This window comes from Tripterygium wilfordii, chromosome 16 (assembly GCF_013401445.1).
Source record: "Tripterygium wilfordii isolate XIE 37 chromosome 16, ASM1340144v1, whole genome shotgun sequence".
Classification (NCBI taxonomy): domain Eukaryota; kingdom Viridiplantae; phylum Streptophyta; class Magnoliopsida; order Celastrales; family Celastraceae; genus Tripterygium; species Tripterygium wilfordii.
The window spans coordinates 1,426,153-1,446,775 of NC_052247.1; the positions used below are offsets into that span (position 1 = coordinate 1,426,153).

General features: G+C 37.2%; 3 protein-coding genes and 2 long non-coding RNA genes across 13 annotated transcripts; 2 read left to right on the top strand and 3 right to left on the bottom strand.

Moving 5' to 3' along the window:
- Positions 1 to 1,992: 1,992 nt before the first annotated feature.
- LOC119980892 (synaptotagmin-3-like) lies at positions 1,993 to 7,222 on the top strand. Of its 4 annotated transcripts, none has more exons than XM_038823725.1 (13): positions 1,993 to 2,244; positions 2,405 to 2,531; positions 3,251 to 3,349; positions 3,437 to 3,487; positions 3,559 to 3,682; positions 4,189 to 4,307; positions 4,412 to 4,513; positions 4,611 to 4,685; positions 4,816 to 4,892; positions 5,253 to 5,502; positions 5,809 to 6,180; positions 6,728 to 6,856; positions 6,944 to 7,222. In XM_038823725.1, exons 2-13 carry the CDS (start codon positions 2,421 to 2,423, stop codon positions 7,094 to 7,096), a joined length of 1,662 nt encoding a protein of 553 aa, XP_038679653.1. In that variant the 5' UTR covers positions 1,993 to 2,244; positions 2,405 to 2,420; the 3' UTR covers positions 7,097 to 7,222. The 4 variants fall into 4 exon arrangements, with proteins under 4 accessions (XP_038679653.1, XP_038679654.1, XP_038679655.1 ...); XM_038823726.1 differs by having other exon boundaries at positions 1,993 to 2,182; XM_038823727.1 differs by lacking the exon at positions 1,993 to 2,244 and having other exon boundaries at positions 2,251 to 2,531; positions 6,728 to 6,817.
- LOC119980894 lies at positions 6,190 to 10,251 on the bottom strand. The gene is made up of 3 exons (XR_005463957.1): positions 10,113 to 10,251; positions 6,916 to 7,102; positions 6,190 to 6,506 (listed from the first exon to the last, which is right to left on the bottom strand). It is a non-coding gene; the product is annotated as an uncharacterized LOC119980894 (long non-coding RNA).
- Positions 8,532 to 12,292, top strand: LOC119980891 (E3 ubiquitin-protein ligase WAV3-like). The gene is made up of 2 exons (XM_038823724.1): positions 8,532 to 9,537; positions 10,036 to 12,292. The coding sequence occupies exons 1-2, from the start codon at positions 9,334 to 9,336 to the stop codon at positions 11,950 to 11,952; spliced, it is 2,121 nt and encodes a 706-aa protein (XP_038679652.1). The 5' UTR covers positions 8,532 to 9,333; the 3' UTR covers positions 11,953 to 12,292.
- LOC119980893 lies at positions 12,177 to 14,148 on the bottom strand. 3 transcript variants are annotated; one of them, XR_005463956.1, is made up of 4 exons: positions 13,953 to 14,148; positions 13,313 to 13,519; positions 12,609 to 12,758; positions 12,177 to 12,529 (listed from the first exon to the last, which is right to left on the bottom strand). It is a non-coding gene; the product is annotated as an uncharacterized LOC119980893 (long non-coding RNA). The 3 variants fall into 3 exon arrangements; XR_005463955.1 differs by having other exon boundaries at positions 12,609 to 12,743; positions 13,953 to 14,109; XR_005463954.1 differs by having other exon boundaries at positions 12,609 to 12,748; positions 13,953 to 14,109.
- Positions 14,149 to 14,589: 441 nt separating this feature from the next.
- Positions 14,590 to 19,201, bottom strand: LOC119980449. 4 transcript variants are annotated; one of them, XM_038823147.1, is made up of 10 exons: positions 18,848 to 19,129; positions 17,949 to 18,018; positions 17,621 to 17,748; positions 16,996 to 17,030; positions 16,450 to 16,501; positions 16,247 to 16,363; positions 15,844 to 15,904; positions 15,585 to 15,690; positions 15,164 to 15,317; positions 14,590 to 14,866 (listed from the first exon to the last, which is right to left on the bottom strand). In XM_038823147.1, exons 6-10 carry the CDS (start codon positions 16,348 to 16,350, stop codon positions 14,797 to 14,799), a joined length of 495 nt encoding a protein of 164 aa, XP_038679075.1. In that variant the 5' UTR covers positions 16,351 to 16,363; positions 16,450 to 16,501; positions 16,996 to 17,030; positions 17,621 to 17,748; positions 17,949 to 18,018; positions 18,848 to 19,129; the 3' UTR covers positions 14,590 to 14,796. The 4 variants fall into 4 exon arrangements, with proteins under 4 accessions (XP_038679075.1, XP_038679074.1, XP_038679073.1 ...); XM_038823146.1 differs by having other exon boundaries at positions 17,193 to 17,748; XM_038823145.1 differs by lacking the exon at positions 16,450 to 16,501 and having other exon boundaries at positions 18,848 to 19,201.
- Positions 19,202 to 20,623: the final 1,422 nt, after the last annotated feature.

Here is a 20,623-nt window from a genome sequence, read left to right on the forward strand (position 1 = left end):
ATAACCCAACCAAGTGGTTTATAAACAAAACTCAACTCCTCTCACGTGGAAGACGCGTATAAATAAAACCTTAAGGATAAACCAATGTATTTATAGAGAACCAGAGCTAAAAGAGGACAGTATCTATTGTGGGTATATTGTATCCATTGCGCTACTCTAATCCCCTGTAGACGCATTTTCATGGGTCTAAGAACCAATGGCGTACAATGCATGAAGAACGAATCCGTACGAGCCTGTGGTCCTTAGTTGATAGCAGACAATATCTTTAATATTTTTAGGTTTAGAATTTCAACATCCTATAAGCTTGGGTATTCACTTTAACATGGGCTTGAGTTCACTAAACAGGTTGAACTTGGGCTAGCAAAAAATTTGTCCTTGCAGATTTTGTAAGGAAGACTTTATGTCTCTGGTGACTTGGAAAAGGTCAACACTTGACAAATGCAGTCCGCCTTTAGGAATTATATTATTCTTTTTCTGGCTCTCATTGAGAATCTGATCTGCTGAAGGCATATGAATCATTGGAGAGAATTTCCCACCATGTGTGCACTTGACTAATCATATCTCTCTTCTGAACCCATCATTCTTCAGTTTAACCTACTTACATTAGTATGAAACAAGGCTGCGGTGGTTTTGAGAGTTACCATAATATTTTGTGTATTGAAGGGTCAATGACACACTCTCTCTCTCTCTCTCTCTATATATATATATATATATATATATATTTTGATGCAAATAACCTTATATTAATTTTCCATATCCACATTCCTCCTTGAGACTGCAGTTTTGTCATCTTTTTCATCTGAAGAGTCGGTCATTTCCAGTTATTTATGCGGATAATTTGAAAAAGACTGACGCATGTGATTAATGGCGTATGGCTCTTGACATGGGCCGCCGGCCCCAGTGAGAGGCCCACATGATGGGCTATAATTAGCTCCATGGTAGAGCGGGTCATTGATAATTGTGTTGTTGTGCTGCATTCTATATGGAAATCAACAGGGTGTTCGTGGTAATTTTTATTATAAAAAACAGACCAATCAATTTGATTACAGTCGGTTTCGATTTTGATATTTTTTTTGAACAGCCCTAAAAATCAAGGTTAGGGGCTATTCTTTTAATTTGTACTGATGAGAAGAAAGAAAGGGGTGAATTAGCCTATTACTTGTGTGTACCCATTCAGGTCTTTTCAAATGATTTTTTTTTCCTAATGTTTGTGTAAGACTACATGACCAACACAAGTGCCCCTAATGTGTTAGTTATATGCTTTGCTTTGATATAAAATATATTTATAAAATCAAAGGAATATTAGCATATTTGATGATGAGATATTCCAAAACTTTACAACTAATTACAACTACTAAACCCAACAACAAAGACATCTCAATCTACAATGTCCAACTCCAACCCTCCCCCACAAGCAAATGCAACATCAAATAACACCTTTTTCCTTTGTCTTGTTAAACAAAACATGACACTTTTGTTGTGGCAATGCTATTTTATTGATTTCTTGGAGTATTTGCTTGGCTCTTCTTTGTCACTAAAAATAGTAAACAATGATGTCTTAGGGAAACTACCTATGCTTTTTTTTTAATTATTATTATTATTTTTGAATTTGTACACATTATTTAGATTCATTGAATTGAATTATCAAATAATTCAAAGAAGAAGAAAAAACACATTAGTCGTCTAGATTGTCCACTCTTTGGATATGACTAATTAATTTCTTGACTAACACAACTCAATGAAAATCCTCAATACTTCTTTTATGCATATAATTAAGACTGTTTTTTTTTTTTTGTAATCGAGAATCATAGTATATATAGTCTTGTCATCTGGACATTCGATATGAACCTAAATTCTAACCGTCACGATCCACACGACATGACAAATTAAGCTAAGCATAACCTCAAGATTATCACTTATAGTGTGAATTGAACTGAGGACTTCCTAGTTCCTCATAAACAGAGAATTCCTTACAAATGGTATCCTCCTTATTTACATGAAAAACAAATGGCGAAACTTCAGAACCAATGGGTATTAAAGAAGCTTCAAGATTAAGAATCACAGCTATCACAAATCAAAAAAGGTGTGACCTGGACGGGATCCGACCTGGACTGAGTGGTGTAGTTTGATTTTGAAAATTGTATTGGAGAAGCATTGTTTGTTTCCAGGGAAAACAACAAACGTGAGTTCTGTTTTGGCTGTTTCATTTGGGACTCTGTCCATTCGTTACGCTTCCCACGACATGTACAATATTTTTTCCATTGGATTTTATCGCCGGCTTTCTCTTTCTCTTCTCTATTTCTCTTCCCCATTGTGTCTCTATTCATATATATTGCAGATAAACATATGGGTATGCACTTAATGTGTTTGTGATTTGTTTTCTCCTTTTGTTTTGCTGTTTTAGAGGTTGCAGAGAAATAATGGGATTCTTGAGCACTTTTGTGGGAGTTGTTGGTTTTGGGATTGGAGTTCCATTAGGACTCTTGGTGGGTTTCTTTCTCTTTGTAGACTCACAGCCCAAAGATATTGAGGTAATATCTTCCCTCTCTTGGGGCATTTTAGGAGTAACTGATCTTACAAATGATCTGGGTTTCCTTTTTAAACGATTGATAGACTTTTTGCATCTTTTGTAATGTTATTGTTCATCTACTGGTTAGTTTTTCTAATTGAGAAAGCTTTGGTGCTTGATTTTTCTTGCAGAATTCGAGTTTGTTTTCTCAATTTTGGTTGGTGCAATGTTGTTGATGTGCAAGAGAAAATTCTAAATGTGTTTATAATTTCTTTGGCTGGTTAATCTTAGTTGTAATCATAATTGTGTTACAATGCAATATTGGTCGAATTATCTGAAACAGACTTTGTTAGAAAGTCACAATTGACTGTTTCATTCGCTGAGGCTATGATATAACAGGAGATTCCACAAATGTGACATGAATAATCTTTTCTTTTTGCTGCTTCTGGTCTTTTTTGCACTTTCAAACATAGAGATAAAGTTACCAAAAGGGTGGATTCCAAATGGGTCTTTTGATATTTATGTATTGATACTCAAACATGAGTCGTCAAATTGCTTTTGTAATCTTTATTGTACTCATAGTTGGAAATTAAGAAAAGAGCTTGAAAAGTGCATTGCATTACATTTCAGTGGTATAAAACTTTTGCTGTAGGCAAGTTCAGTATGCTATCTGTATTATAGATGTCTTCCACTATGAAGAATATGCTTATCCCTAGCTGATACCAAGATTATGTATGACAGGATCCAGTTTGTACGCCACTTACCGAGATGGATGCCACTGCTTTGCTTGACGTTCTACCTGAGGTTCCATTATGGGTAAAGAGCCCTGATTATGATCGTGTAAGTGCATGCAGGTCTCGTGCCGTGTTTACGATATCAGGCTTTAGGGTACACAATCAACTAATTGATATATGTATGTGATCACAGATGGACTGGTTAAACAAGTTTGTCTCAGATATGTGGCCATTCCTTGATAAGGTGATCTCACAGCTTGAACTGTGATTGTCTTATAGATGATTTATTAATTGTGGGTTTGATTTAATTCACAGGCAATTTGTGCTACCATAAGGAACACGGCAGAACCTATTTTTAAGGATTACACTGGAAAATATCTGGTCGAAGCAATTGAGTTTCAGAAACTAAGTCTGGGAACTCTACCTCCAACATTTCAAGGTAAGTCCTGGATATTGAAAAACAGTGGTTGGTAATATCATATATGAATTGAGAAGCATCTAAGGGATGTAATATGTTAGCTATAATTAAGGAAATCAAATCTCCTATATTCTTCATATTATCAACTGGGATATATCACTAGCAGAAGTAAAAACAGGACCAACAATAAAACATTCATTAGCTGCTTAAAATGCTTAGAACATCAGGGAATATATATGCTCAGCAATTTTCAAATATTAATTGTTCTTCTATATTTAATTGATACTCAAATGAACCTGAATGGAAGTGATAAAAAATGACATAATCTCTATAGGATTAGTTGAGACTTGAGAGTGTAGCTTTTGATGGGAATGAATGGGGAAGGATAATTCATGGTGAATTCTCACTAACTTCTCATACAGATTCATTCTGCTGATGATAAAGACTATAATGATGGTGGTGGTGACGGTGCTACTTACTTCATAAGTTTTTTTTTTGTTTAATAATGTAATTATACAATGTCGCAGGTATTAAGGTGTTCGAGACTAATGAGAAGGAGTTAGTTATGGAACCGGCAATTAGGTGGGCTGGCAATCCCAACATTACTTTGGTGATAAAATTGAAGTCTTTTCGAATTACAGTTCAGGTCAGAAGAGCCCAAAATGGACAATCTTTGGCAGAAGAACCGGATTCTTTTTTCCATCATAAAGATGCTTTTCTCCTAGAAGACTGATAATCCTTCTTTTGCAGCTAGTGGATTTGCAAATATTTGTAGCACCTCGGATAACGTTGAAACCTCTGGTTTCAACATTTCCATGTTTCGCAAAAATTGTGGTCTCTTTGATGGAAAAGGTAGGATAACTTCTTGTGAAAATTAAAAGTTCAATTTGTACTTCCAATTGAAGTGAGATATATGACATTCTGTGATGATTTTTCTTTGGATCAACAGCCACATGTGGACTTTGGACTGAAAATATTGGGAGGGGATGTTATGTCCATACCAGGCCTCTATCACATTGTCCAGGTGCTGCACTTGGGTAGGAATTGGGATTTTTTTTTTTTTAAAATTTGGAAATGGATGTTTGGCAGACTGTGTTTTTATTGACTCATTCCACTGCCTTACATAAAATCACTGACTATCAAGATGTTTGCAGGAAACCATTAAAAAACAAGTGGCAAGTCTTTACCTCTGGCCTCAGACTCTTGAAATTCCTATTCTTGATGCCTCAACGTGAGATTTAACAGCTTTGGTTAATGTTGAGTTAGTTATTATTCACTGATAAACCAATCACATTTTGTCTTTTCTTATTTTGCTAAGTTAACAATGTGTAAATCTGAGTGGCATAGAGTGGTAGAGTTGCCCCTCCCACTGCGGGAGCCTTATGCACGAGAGCTGTTTATCTTTTTTTTTTACCAGGAATCAGAGTGGCTCCTGTGACTGTTAGAATTGTAATATTAAATCATCAGAACTAATTGTAGGCCTAAAGATACTGGTCTCATAGTTTCTTCACTGCATTCTTGTCCGCAAGCCAATAAAATGGTTCTAACTATACTGTTTTTATTTGTTGTCATTCTTGTTTGCTTATTTCAGAGGGGCCATAAAGAAGCCTGTGGGCATACTGCATGTAAAGGTTGTGCGTGCAATGAAGCTCTTGAAGATGGATTTTCTGGGAACATCTGATCCTTATGTCAAACTCAGCCTAACTGGAGAGAGACTGCCGGCTCGGAAAACCACTATCAAGAAGAAAAACTTGAATCCTGAATGGAATGAAAAATTCAAGCTTATTGTGAAAGAACCCCAGTCTCAAGTTCTTCGGTTACAAGTCTATGACTGGGACAAGGTTACTCCATTATCCTCCATTTAATTGCCAACAAAGTTGAAGAAAGTAAAAGTAACCTGAAATTAAGAATAGATTTTCTGTGTTCCTCATCCGAATACATCAACTTAACTAACTCATACATTTCGGTCTTCAAGCATCTAAACAAGCCTCGTGAATTTCTTCTGATCAAAACTGTTTCTGAAAAGTCGTTATAGTATGTTAATTTTGTGGTGTCATCTTGTTTATCAGCTCAGAACATCGTAACGGTGTCAGTTGATTTGCAATGAGGTTTTAGATTTGGTTTCTTTGTCTTGTAATTGTTCACAGGTTGGTAAGCATGACAAGTTGGGAATGCAGTTAGTGCCTTTGAAACTACTTACTCCTCATGAGACTAAGGAGTTAACTCTTGATTTGCTTAAAAGTACCGATGTGAGTGATCCAAAAGACCAGAAGAAAAGAGGGCAAATTGTGGTGGAGTTGACCTTTGTCCCTTTTAAAGCAGACCATGGTAGTTTTGATGAAGTTCTTGAGAGATATGAAAGAAAGCAAAGTGGAATTGATAGTTCATCAGATGATGAGACTCTGAGTGGAGCAGGTCTACTCTCAGTTACACTTCAAGGAGCAGAAGATGTAGAAGGGGAGCGTCACAATAATCCTCATGCTTTAGTACTCTTCAGAGGAGAGACCAAGAAAACAAAGGTATAGTTTTCTAATTTTTATAAATATTTCACTCTATTGGCATGTCAACTGGCATTGGCTTAGGCTGACGTTAAATTTAGTTTCCTCTGCAGATTACTGTTTACTGTAATCTTGTTCTACATAAATCTATTAACATCCATGATCCAGTCAAATGTGAAGATTGCTAAGAAGGCAATTAGTAGACGCAAAAAAAAAAAAAAATACGTTTAAAGAAGTAACATACTCTGCTCTTCTTAATTGTTCTTTAATCCAAATTTCGGATAATTTCTTCACCGCTACCACGTTCAAGTATCCTTGAGAACTCTTAAGGTTTCAATAGCATAGTTCTGACATGATGTTTACAGGTTATTAGTTGAATAAAACAGCATGTAAAAGGTATTAGCGAACGACTTATCCTACCTCGCTATCCTACTTCTACCCATGAATTAACAGAAGCTTTCCAGTTTCTGGAGTTGAATATTATTTTCTTCCCATTTGGTCTTCCATAGAAATCTTCCTCCAATGTTTCTAGAGTATTAATTTTTTTTATGCATTTTGGTTTCTTCAGATGATAAGAAAAACTCGCGACCCACGTTGGAACGAAGAGTTCCAATTCATGCTTGAGGATCCTCCTTTACATGAGAAGATCCGTATAGAGGTCGTGAGTAAGCGATCAGGCTTTAGTTTTCGTTCAAAGGTATCACAATAATGTTCTACTTCTGCTACCTTTAGCTTACTTTTCATGTTCTACAATACCTGAATATTGGGTTCATATTCTCTTCAGGAATCACTGGGGTATGTAGAAATCGATCTGACTGACATCGTGCGCAACGGACGTATCAACCAAAAGTATCATCTGATAGATTCAAGGAATGGACTGGTACATGTTGAGATACGATGGACAACAGTTGAGGATCGGGCCGACGGTACAGCTTGAGGTATTCTGCATTTCACAAATATACAAAATGATGAGAGATTCTAGTACAAGGCATTTCCTTACAAATTTATTTGAGAAAGTTTTTGTTCTTGTAACTGTTTTGGATTTTCTTTTCTCATTGATGAGGAGACACACACACATATATATACACACATATACACACACTACTTTTATAGTTTTATATGAAAATGATTCCATCAACATAGTTCTGCAACTTCTGATTGTTCATACTTCAAAGTGGGGATGTTTGTGATACAATTTCTGTTCAGAACAATACATTGGGCCTCTATGGGCCTGACCCACCTGGCCTATTTGTTGGGCCAACTCTGTTAAAAGAAAAGGCCCCATGGTCTGGGATTGGACAAAGTTCAACTTGGGCCAGATTTCAGGAGTCGGGACATCTAAATTAACAGCATAATGGGTGAATTTCTTTGAGATCAAAGGACTCGCGAGGTCCTGAGTTCATTTTCATTGGGAGTAATACCTTGTGGTAACGTGTTGAACTTTAGCCCAACCTATCCTGTTGTCATGTGATAAACTTCTGTGCACACAGGTCTAATAACTAGAATTTAAATTCATGTTGGATGTCTAAAGTGCAATCTTACATATCTAAAGATATTTAGAGAGAATCAAAGAATGTGTAAAGAGTGCCATTTCCAAGTCCAAGGCATTTCCCCACTAACCTTAATCACCAACACCCAAGTGGGTGATACCATATGATAAGAGAGAGGTTCCCTTTTGTGCATAATATTTCCACATAAAAGCAAAAGAAAGGAAAAGGTACCTCGTTGACTTGCCCTAGAAAGTGTGGCAAATTTAGAGGTGTTGTAAAGGGAATCCAATCCCCCTTCGAATTCTCCCCACAAAGTTCAATTTTTATGAGAGGATTCTTTGTTAATGGATCTCCACTAACCCTATGTACACACACATAGATGTGTATCTATATATAGATGTATATAGATTGTAAGAGAGATATAGAGATAGAGATGGAGAAAGGCAAGTGTGGTCTCAAAAGGAGAGGTGAAATGAAAAGGACTCATTGTCTTGGTTCTTTGTTGATGGAGTTTAGTGGGGGAGAGGAATATATAACTTTTTGCAATTCAATAAAAAAGATAGACAAAATTTTCTTTTAAAAGGTTGTCTTTTTTGAGGGTTTGTGCAATAAAGTTATTTGGGAATAGGAAACTCCACTACTCATGTGATGTGCTTGGATAGTGCACTCCCAACTACATCATTTTTTGATGCCCCAATAATACACCTAATTAACCTTTGAATATTGAGACCTAATATTCTCCACCATTAAAAAGCTAAATATACATATAAAAAAAGCTAAATGTAAATATACTTTTTTAACCAATAACGACAACATACAAAGTTGTCCTTTTGACATTCAATGTGAGATTAAATTCATACAGTTGAACTCATGTGCACAGAAGTTTTTCAATTGACGACAAAATAAATTGAATCAAAGCCCAGAACATGGCTATAAAGTTATTACTCTGTAAGAGTCAAACTTTATACACATATGTATACTATGCCATATTGGAGGGGGAGGGATATATGAGAGAACATCTTTAAATATCCATGAGAGAACAAATAATAAAAGTACCATATCTTATATACTAATATACTATGGTCATAAGCAAAAATAATTTGCAATAATGAAGAAAACCAATAAAGCAAGCATTGGCTTTCTTTCTTACTTTCTTTTTTATTGAAATTATTGAGTATTTGTTTTCTGTAATATTCATGATATGTGTTGTTGTCTTTTACCATTCTCCAAAGTCTCAATAAAAACCAGTCAGTCGACTCAGTCCCACACACAGATCAGGTCAAAAGTCAACACTCCTCACCTCTCTTACTCTATCTCTCTCTCTCTTCGATGGCGGCCATGGATTACAAGTTTACATCAAGAAGGCTAGTCTTATACTCTTTGTATTAGTACTCTCACCATCAAATCTCTCAACCCCATTTTCTCTCAGCGATAAAGACACAAACTTGACACTTCTCTGTCTATTTCTCTGTAAAACTGACTCCTCTTCCTCCATTGCTGCCCATTACCTCTCTCTTTCTACTCTTTCTTTCCGAGACTTCCCCTTAAACAAAAGCAAAAGCAGCTTAATTCCAAGAAAAGAACTTCGCGATCTGGTTTTTTTCTTGGTGTTGCTTCGGTTTTGTAGATTTTATTGGACTTTGGAGCAATCTCTCTTGAAAATAGTATTGGTGAAGAAGAAATAATGGGGAGTAAATGGAGAAAAGCAAAGCTTGCTTTGGGTAGAAATCTGTGTGTTTATGATCCGAGAACTTTAGAGGACTCAGCACCGCCTGATTCAACCGAGAGATTATCTGACGCTGCTCTGCTTTCAACACCAATCACTCCCACCACACCCTCTTCTCCGGGGTTGAGTTTGTCCAAAAACTTGAGCAGCAAATCCTCCAAGGTTTGTTTTCTGTCATTTCTTGAGTTTGCTTCTTCTAAGTTTTAACGGTTTCACTTTGTGACTTTGTTTGCTCTGTTTTTGTTTGTGATGGGTTTTGAATGATGGATATATGATTTTTATGTTTTCCTGGTTTCACTTTGGATTTGATATGTGATATGTGTACTGGTACGTGCTGTGTCGATTGTTTTAAAAAATGGGTGGGGATGATGAAGTTGGTTCAATAATTGGATTTTTTCAAGGTTTTTAAAACCGGACTGATGCGACAAGCAGAAAATTTATTGATTCATGGTTCAAAGGTTTAACGCTGTCACGAGTGTTAAAAACCCCCTAGAATCAAACTGAAATTATTATTTTTTTACGTAGAACCGACTATTGTTAACTGAACTATTGATCGGTTAAATTTACAAAAAAAAAAAATGACCGTCTACACCCCTAATGTTAAGATAAATTTTATCATGTGTTTAAGATTCTTTGTTAACATTTACTCTATATATGCAGCAAACTTGCTCAATATGCTTGACCAAGATGAAACAAGGAGGGGGCCGTGCAATTTTCACAGCCGAGTGTTCACATACCTTTCACTTTCACTGCATTGCTTCAAGTGTGAAACATGGCAACCATGTTTGTCCCGTCTGTAGAGCGAAATGGCAAGAAATCCCCTCGCAAGCTTCTGATTTGGATCCTCCAGTAGGTTGGCCTCAAAACAATACTTTGATGTCTGCACTTCGCCGACTACCTTCTCCTCATCGAGATCTGAATCGCCGGCATATTGTTCCACTTCTCCATGCTCCTGAGTCAGATGTTTTTGATGATGATGAATCATTGGACATCCAACCAACATCTGCTGAGATAAGCTCTTACAACAGGAGTTCTGCTGATAGCAAATTCACTAGAACAATAGAGATTAAGACATTCCCAGAAGTATCCACTGCTCCGCGGTCTAAATCTTATGATAACTTTACTGTTTTAGTTCATCTTAAAGCGGCTGCTGCAGTTACGAGAACAAATCTCAGCAGAAACCTGGTTAACTTGCCACAGTTTTCACAAACTCCTCGTGCTCCGGTTGACTTAGTTACAATTCTTGACATCAGTGGCAGTATGGCCGGCACAAAGCTTGCATTGCTAAAACGAGCAATGGGGTTTGTAATACAGAGCCTTAGCTCCAATGACAGGCTCTCGGTTATTGCTTTCTCATCCACAGCGTGTCGCCTCTTCCCCCTCTGTCGAATGACTGAGACAGGCAGGCAGCAAGCACTTCAAGCTGTTAATTCATTGGTTGCTAATGGTGGAACCAATATTGCTGAAGGTCTCAGAAAGGGTGTAAAAGTAATGGAAGATCGAAGGGAAAAGAATCCCGTTGCAAGTATAATTCTGCTATCTGATGGGCAAGATACTTATAATGTCAGTGGTTCTGGGGGCAACCATACCCAACCAAACTACCACTCGCTCCTTCCTTCGTCCATTCATGGTGGTGAGAATGTGGGATTCCAGGTCCCTGTACATGCTTTTGGCTTTGGCGCAGATCATGATGCTTCCTCTATGCATTCAATATCTGAGATCTCTGGGGGGACCTTTTCTTTTATTGAAACTGAAGCCGCGATCCAGGATGCATTTGCACAATGCATTGGAGGTCTTCTGAGTGTTGTGGTGCAGGAGCTGCAAGTGGGGGTTCAGTGTGTACACCCAAGTGTTCATGTTGGTTCACTGAAAACCGGAAGTTATCCGAGCCGGGTGATGGCTGATGGGCGTGCAGGATTTGTTGATGTTGGAGATTTGTATGCTGATGAAGAAAGGGATTTTCTGTTTTCAGTTAACGTACCAGCAGAGTCTTCTGGATATGAAACCCCTTTGCTAAAGGTGAGATGTACTTACAAGGATGCCTTAACCAAAGAAATGGTCACGGTGGAAAGTGAAGAACTTAGGATTGCAAGGCCTGAAGTAGCCGGTGAAGCAGTCATATCTATTGAAGTGGACAGGCAGCAAAACAGACTCCAAGCAGCTGAGGCTATGGCACAAGCCAGAGCTGTTGCTGAACAGGGAGATCTAGCTGGTGCAGCTTCTATCCTTGAAAATTTCTGGCAGTTGTTGTCACAGACCGTGTCAGCTAAATCCCATGATTGCCTCTGTATTGCATTGGATGCCGAGCTCAAGGAGATGCAAGAGAGGATGGCAAGCAGGCATGTATATGAGGCGTCTGGAAGGGCATATATTCTTTCAGGTCTGAGCTCACATTCCTGGCAAAGAGCAACAGCAAGAGGCGACTCTATTGATGGTTCAAGCCTTGTCCAGGCTTATCAAACCCCATCAATGGCTGATATGGTTACTCGTTCTCAGGCCATGTTTCTCCGTAGTCCCTCAGCTCAGAGGCTTGTCCAACCATTACTGTCATTCGGATCACAACCGAAGCCAAGGTAATTGCAGCTGTTGGCATTATCTTGAACCGGCTTATTGAGTGGCCCTCCACCCCTCTTTTTTTCATATTTTAATTGGAGGGGGTGAAAGTTGGATTAGATAAAGTAATGGTTTTGCAGCTGGGATTATGCTCCTGTATTGTAATATGTAAATGAATAAAAAAAGAAGAGGGTGAGAGACTATATTTCAGAAGGGGGGAGGAAGGGAACACTAGGTATCTTGTTTTCTTTTTTTTTTTTGTGCTGTTGGGGTGGTGTACATAAGGAGAAATGGTTTTTCTCTTGGGATAACTGGGTATAAGCATGTAATTGTGAAATGGTTGGGGTGAACTCTTCTCCTAATATATATATTTCATATGCTCTGAATTCTTTTCACAAACTCTCCTCTCTCTCTCTCTCTCTCTCTCTCTCTCTCTCTCTCTCCCCCCCCCCCTAGAGAACTCATTTTGTTATACAGTACTAGTGACAAAACAAGGAACTGAACTATGTGCCTAAAACTAGGCCAACTTGCCTTCATTTGGCCTGAGAATTTTCTTGTACTCATAATATTAATTGTTTATGTCCACCTTCTTCTGCAAAGCCTATAACAGAAAGACGTGACAAGTAAGCTATCAAGTTATCAATAACAGTTCAAGAAAGATACTAGCAAAACTACTGTACCTTTAGCTCTTCCTCCAGTGAAATCTTCTTTGACTTGTATGCATCTATTGGCCCAGTTCTCGATAATGCCTTTCTTGTCTCTATGATTTCCCACTCTTCATCATTCTTCACCTTAGCAATATGCCAATATCCTTGCTGAACTACAAAATCCTAATGCATTTTAATGGGAGGATTGGAGGATGAGAAATGATGCTGTTGCTAAGACTGAAAACTAGAGGAGCTGACTGGATGGACAAACTCTTTTTCTTTTCTTTAAAAACAAGCCAACTAAATGCTAACACGAACCAAGAGATAATAAGAATGAAGAAAGAATAGTCTTCGATCCCGAATCAACATACGCATGCTATAGTTTATAAACCCCGACAATATACAGTAAAGAATACACAGCAGATTAACAATTTATTTTGATAATAAGAAATTATTGATCACTGCTTAACACCCCACAATGCCCTCAAGAATGGGTCTAGGAACAGCAGATTTCTGCAACCTTACCGCAATCCACAAGCGAAAAATTCGCTTGATATATATACTATTCAAGAGCTAAAGCACAGAACCGTCAAGTAAAATATTCTCGATAAGTTTACGCAAGAATCCACAAGTTTATAATTTGAATTAACTGATGGATCATGGATGCAACATTACATTTTCATCTAAGGCAAATAATAACAATAAGACACAAGATTCAAAATGGAAAATGCACTAACCTCCCCTGCAAGAGATGAGAAGGGCCAAAAGTCTCAAACACAGCAAGTGAAATCATAGGAAGACCATATCTAACACACGTGTGCTTTGACCCCATCGTTTGAACGAGGAAATCGAACCCTGCATCTTAGCAGCACTAACACTCTTACATGGCTGACCTGTACCATATTCAATTGTTGCCATTGCCAACACCACAAAAGCAATGTAAACTGCAATATCAAATCAGAATCAAATTAATTTCAAACATGATCCCTAGCAATAATCAAGAAGCCAATTCAGTATAGTTCGCCCATTACAAATTTACAACCACCACCAATTTCAAACCTAAGCCCAAAAATTATGCCATTCTAGAAAATTCAAATTTTAGGGTTTGCTAACAATAACAAAATTCAAACAATCTTAACTGCGTTTCCAACCATTCTACCATCCCTACACTTTCACTCATTCATCTGTACACAATATAATCTTTTACGTTTCCTTATCTCCAGATTGTACTCCCAAATTGCTATACTACATAAACTTTTACGATCATCACGCAGAAAAACGAAGGTAAATTAAAGTAAACTTTTTACATTTCTTATCACCCGAAACATGAATACATAACTGAGTTCTTCGAGGAAGGTCGAGATTTCACACAAGTACCTGGTACGTATGTCAGATTTGAAAGCGCTTTGATCTCCGTTTGAGATTCCTGGGAAATTATTAAATCTTCGACCGAGTTTACAACTTTACCAGAACGTCTCGAGTAGAGGGAGAAGCAAAGAGGAAGGGGAAGCCGAAGTGGTTGCTTGTCGTGTGGGCTGAAGAAGGCCCAAGTGGAGCGATTAATGTTGGGCTTGAGCTTAAGTTCGTTTTGGGCTTCTGTGAAAACCAAGTCCAAAGACCCCAAAAGAAAATTCAGAAAAAACTTGGGCCATTCCCTCAAGTGGGGGATAAGGGGGGGAAAATCATGTTTGAGAATAGAAAGACTGAAATAGAAATAGTTCAAATAGTTTGTTCTTCATAAACAATATAAAATATCACTAAATAGTAAAATTCATTCGTTTGTAAACATTTTTTTGATAACCGAGATCGACACCAAACAAGATTATCCTTTTGGACAACTGATATCGATCTAAACTCGAGCTATCAAACTCGCACACATAAGTTCCCCACATGATAACAGAGTGGACACAAAGGTATTGTTTCCGATAAAAATCGAACTCAAAACCTCTTGAGTTCATATGTTTTGACCTTGTGGACAAATATTTTATATTTTATATAAAATAAACAAATTAAATTAAACAAACTAAATGAAAATGATAATATTACTCAATGGAGTCCTCTACACACCCATGTAGGAGGATATTATTTCGAGCAATAATTGCCCAATAAATTATTATCTACTGAAAATTAATAATCCAAGGCAGATAACCTCAACCCTTTTTAGGGAAAGAAAAAAATGTTTCAAATTTATTGCAACTCAAGAATCTCCTCTTCATTGTGTTTACTTCCTTTTTGCACGATCAAAATCCCATGGAGCACCTCTACACTTTGTGCTGCAAAATGCACAGTCCCTGTAATTCATGAAATGTAAACATTATTGTCAAAGATTTATAAAATGATAATTATATATCTATATATATATATGTGGATCTTCTCACATGCGGAAGTTCATAAACATTATTGTTTACGGATCCCTTTTCCACAGAAAATAAGAGCTACTACTTTAATACAAGACCGGACTCACTGTTTCAGCCCATTTTCACAGCCGTTGGATGTCGGAGTCCGTATACGGATATCCACATATGAGAATCTCCACGGATAGATATATATCATATATGTATATGTAGAAACAGATAAATGAATCTTACATGTACATGTAGACATTGTCGTCCCAAGAAATAAACTGTCCACATTTGTGGCATGTGAAACACCCAAGCTGCTCATCACACTTTAACCCCAAATCTGTCTCCAACTTCAAAGAGCCTGTAGGCTCGGCAGTGAATATAGGTCTCGATCGGTTCCCTGCCATGAATATTGTCATTTTTTCTCAGACACTAAATTATATAGTAGCAGTCCAGTGACATTTATATATACACAAAGTTTTCTACCCAACAACAATGTAAGTTGCGTCAAAACCCAACGAGTGACCACAGGATTACTTCAGTGAGAATCGAACTCGGGACCTACTGAATGCATAAGGTTTGGTCATAGAGATATTCACCGCTAGGCGATACCCACGTGATTTTTCATTTTCCTTTTCTAAACAAGGAAAGGGTGTAATTATATTACCTTTTTCAGAATTGGTAGAAACCTTTTGCTTCATTGAAGACCTCTCCAATGAACCTTCAAATCCAGCATCCTTGATCCTTACTGAACCAGTGATGGCCCTATGAACCTTAATTTTTATATAATTACAAGTATGTTAGTCAGACAAAATGGATAAATAATATTTTTGGATTAATGGATAAATAATATTTTTGGATTACTGAAAAATATGTTAATTCCTTATTTTTTAAAAAAAGAGAGAAAATAAATGTATGTTAATTACTTTGAGAGATTTCATTCCTTTCTCTAGCTGCACATCATGATCAAGCATTTCATCCATCTTTCTGCAAGATAAAAAATAAAAAATAAAAATTGAAATTCTTTTAGAAATAATACAGCATAAAAAATAAACAATTAAGCACACAAGGAAAGAATATGAAATTTAAGTGGTTGATCCATTAACAGGCAAATAATCAATTAAGTTCCTCATAACTCAACCAAAAACATATAAAAATTAATCAATTGAACATAGATGTATATATATACCCTCTATAAAAAATAAAAAATTCTTGAAATAGCTTTAATAGGTAGAAAGACAAAAACTATGAAATCCCTCAAATGTTTTTTTTTTTTTTCTACAAATTAATAAACTTTTAAGATTCTTGGAGTCTATATTAAGGTCAAACCTGTGGCCTTGTCGAGCCTTCTTCATTGAGTTCATCGCAAGGCCAGTCTCATCACCATATGCTTCTTGAGATTGTTGTTCATCGTTTGAGTCCAAACCCTCCATTTGATCACTAACACTTGTATAAATAAGCACAAGAAAAGCTTGTTAGATGACATAAAAATGAAGGGAAAAGAGGAACAAAAGAACCCTAATCACAATTACCTTCTGAGTGGAGGAGAACAAGTGAGGCATGGACCTTATGGTCTCTTCTTCCCTAAATATCAAATGAATTGCTAAATGTCTTAAGTAGCCATAAATGTATTATGCATAGGAATATAGGATTACATACATTATGGTTTTGTTTGGATAGTTTAGTCATTTCATGTAAAATATGATGAATAATATGCAGGTTGTCATGTAAGATAATTTTGATCATCTCATCGTGATCCACCTTGAGAAGGATAAGGACTCAATGTGAGATTGGTACATTAGTTGGAAATGTATATTCATCTCATTAAAATTATACTTATTATAGATTTTCATAAAGTAATCTTTTTTTTGGTAGGTAAGCGGGAGGCGGGGTTTGAACTTGGGTACCATCCAGTTCGAGTATATACCTTAAGTCCTTAACCCTCGGCTGAGGGGTTGTTCGCCATTAAGTAATCGCGGAGAGTGAGGAGATATTTATGTGTTGTAGCTATACTGTTACAACTTCCTACAAACCACAATGAATTAATAATCTCCAAATGTCATACTTGAATAATGTACCTGAAATCCATTAGTTGCTATAATTGTCCACAGCCCTGCAAAATCACAACACAAGGAAGAACAAACAGTATTAGCTATTGATTTATTATCCCCATAGAGAGCAGTAAAAGCTTAAAGATTAATTAAACAGCAGGAGGTAAATGTTCAAGATCTACCATTTATTAGTACTGTACGATAAGCGAACAAGTTAAACCTACCTAACTTTTCCAGAAGAAAAATATTACAGCAATAAAAATTTCTTCTTCAGAGTTTCAAAATTCAATCCCCTGGTTCACCCTTAACATTTTCTCTCCCATTCATGAATGGTGTTGTGGATGCTGGCGGTAACTTTCCATTGCAGGGTTTTGAAGCTTTTGAATCACAAGACTTTGACTTTGATCTGAAAAACATTTTTTGGGAATAAATTCCAACTCCCTTTTGTTTTATCCAGCTTCTCAATCTCTTGCTTTATAGTCAAGGATTTTTTCTCAAGTTCCAAGACTCATTCCCTCATGTCATCGATTGCTACGACATGCTCTTGCATGGTTCTAGCTTGGCCGGGCATTTCAGTTCTAGAGACTAGAGAGTGCAAGATTCCCACTTGCATTTTGGGAATTGTTGAGCTTATCAGAGACAAAAAACGAACCAGCAATAGATGTTCGTAGCCATAGTTGTTCGAAGAATAAAACTTGGACAATAATCCAATGAGAGCTTTTGGCAGTTCATGAGCCTGCAGATTTATTCCCTTCCAGAGTCCGTCAGCCATGGATGAGCCTGAAAGAGTAAAGTGTTAGCATTCACGAGAGTAATGGAATTTTTTTAAAACAACTCTCGTGCACAAGGCTAATATAGCTAAACTTCCCCAAATTATCATCTCGTGATTTTGGATATGAATGGCTTCAAGTCATTCTTTTGGGGCTCTTAAGTACCTTTTGCCGCATAAAAATAGGAAGTCATGGATAAATAAAATATACCTTGTGGAGATGGAATGACATATCTCCAACTTCAACAATGACATCAATGGGAAGTCCAGTAGAGCAAAGCCTGCAAAAGGTATGCCTTGGCCTCATCAAAACCCGTTAATCACTACTTCATCCAAAAATAAACTCAAACAAAATTTCAATTGTTAATTTAAGCAAGAGGTAATTCCACATGATTATTGTTGAAAAATCCAATTCAGGAATCATTCAGAACTTGAACTGATTCAAATCGAGACGACATGTTAAAATCATACTAAGACAGACATTCAACTAACAATCATGCAATATCAACGCCCCTCCACAAGCTCAATATGTGTTCTGGTTATCCTTTCTCCCAATTCAAAATCCTTAGTACCGAGGAACAGGTCTTAATTCTCAATTTCCCATAGACATCACTGCCTTCCTTTCAAAGACCTAAGAAAAGAGGGGAAACCAGGGAGAGAAGGAGAGGATGGCTTCTGAAGGTCTCAAGGCAAATAATAATGCACATAAACAACACAGATTGACGATAAGATTGCAGGAATAAGACGATGAGAGAAGTTAAATTGCATATACATGTTGTCTCAGCTGAGACACATAAGTCACAACCAAGAACTGCCTAGTGTTGTGATCAACTGATCAGGAAAGCCAAGCATAGCTCCATTTCCAAAAGAAATAAAAGAAACAAGTCTTTTTCTTTCTATAACAAAAATCTAAAAGATTCCCAAAACTTCTGATTTCAGAAATGCAGCACAAACAAACCCAACAAGTAATTCCAAAACCATTACAAACCCACATTCAGAAATCCCCACACAAACACATAGCAATCATGAATCACAGTCATTACCTAAAAAAAAAGTTAAAAATACAAATCGTAAATGAATGTGAAAAAGAAGAAACAGAAAATGACAAACCAGGTTTGGCCATCAAGGTGAAACACTTCGGATTTGGATCCCAGCTTCATACACGCCATGAATGACTCAAATTCCACACTTCGTCACCATTGAAAAGAGCTGCCAAATGTTGCCAATAAACACATAATTGAAGCTAACGGTGAAAGAAGGCAAATTGACAAATGGTTTTTTGTCTGAGTAGACAATCCTATCAGCTTTTCGGGTACAAAAAACTTATAGTCCCGACTCCCGAGTCTAAAGAGATCCAGGAGCAGACTCGGTTTCCGCTGTTGCACGCATAAGGTAGTTGCCTTGCTGGTTTGCTTGACAACTAGGCTTGGGCTGCAAACCACCTTGTCAAGGCCCAGCCCAAAATAGAGACAAACAACCCATTTTGTTGGTTTGCTTGACAAATAGGCTTGGGCTGAAAACCACCTTGTCAAGGCCCAGCTCAAAATAGAGACAAACAACCCAACTGGACCAAAAATTAAAAAACCACAAATAATAAAGCCATTATTGAATTCGTAGGGTACAGTGCAGCTTATTCTGGCTTCATTGGTCATGCATATTATCTTGCCAATATAATAGGGTCTACTAACCACGTGGCACCATCACAGGGTGCTACCTGTTCTTCTCCTGCAGTCCAGCACATCATTAGCAGTAAAGCATGATCGTCAGATCTAAAAGAAAAAAAATTGCAAACCATCTTACCATTAGCAATCTATTTTATGGGTTCTCCAAACCGATCTGATCGTTGTATCGGTTATTGTCAAATATATATTAATAAGGATCGATTGACAATAATAGAACGTTCGATAGATAAAATTTATATCAAAAGGGTATAAAAACTCGATCGAAACCGACCTCGGACGCCCTAATTAAAAGCTACATACACGTTGTATGAAAGACGCTAGAACAAAATAGTGTACCAGTAGTATCTTTGGATTGTACTACACAAGTCTATACGCGGTATGTCCCACCAAGACTCCTCTCAGATCACAGTTTGCCGAACCGGCCCCACATGCCACATCATCTAAATGGGCCACAAAACAATTCCATAGCAAGCAGTGGGGAAATTTTAAAAATTGTCACTGCTGCCAGTGTGGCAATGCCAATTCTGGAACGTCCACGTGGACAAAAAACTATCATGATGGCAATAATGGTACGTCCACGTCGCTTGCACAGTGACGCAGCCACAGGCCACAGCTGGAGTCTAGCTGGCAGGTTTGATTGGCGATGTGTGTGGTCTAACAGTAACACGGTAGAATCTATGCCTCCGCCATGTTTGATCGACGTGTGGACCGACTCCTTTTCGTGGGTCCCTCAAAGAACATGGCCTCTTTTCCTTGCCCGCCCGCCCGCCCGCACGTTGCATGAGTCATGACACTCTATAACATGTATTTTTATGTACTTGTTGGAAATTCCCCTACCGACACACATTATTTGAGTATTTGGAATTTGCGGGAGAATAAAGTCTCGTAGATTTGATATATTTATGAGAATCGAAGAATATAAAATGAACAATATTTATTTATAGTGAGGTGAATTTTCTTGCGTAATCATATATTTTTCATGCTCAATTTAATTTTTATTTGTATAAATCAAAACGTATTAATATTTTTTCCCTTGAAATGATAAATATACACCCACTCTAAATGAAGGAGGAGTCACGATTGTGCAAAATTATCGATATAATAGAATGAATCGATAATTGAACAAGTCAATAAAAAAATTTATATATTTCTTTAAATAATCGAACCATAATTGAAATAACCCAATTGATCAATCTGTTAAATT

Coding starts and splice junctions, on each gene's coding strand:
- LOC119980892 (XM_038823725.1), top strand. CDS start 2,421: ATGGGATTCTTGAGCACTTTTGTGGGAGTTGTTGGTTTTGGGATTGGA. Junction 4,308..4,411: donor CTTTTCGAATTACAGTTCAG/GTCAGAAGAGCC, acceptor CTTCTTTTGCAG/CTAGTGGATTTGCAAATATT. Junction 4,893..5,252: donor CCTATTCTTGATGCCTCAAC/GTGAGATTTAAC, acceptor TGCTTATTTCAG/AGGGGCCATAAAGAAGCCTG.
- LOC119980891 (XM_038823724.1), top strand. CDS start 9,334: ATGGGGAGTAAATGGAGAAAAGCAAAGCTTGCTTTGGGTAGAAATCTG. Junction 9,538..10,035: donor TGAGCAGCAAATCCTCCAAG/GTTTGTTTTCTG, acceptor CTATATATGCAG/CAAACTTGCTCAATATGCTT.
- LOC119980449 (XM_038823145.1), bottom strand. Junction 15,905..16,246: donor AAGGCTCGACAAGGCCACAG/GTTTGACCTTAA, acceptor TTTATCTTGCAG/AAAGATGGATGAAATGCTTG. Junction 14,867..15,163: donor GACAATGTCTACATGTACAT/GTAAGATTCATT, acceptor CATGAATTACAG/GGACTGTGCATTTTGCAGCA.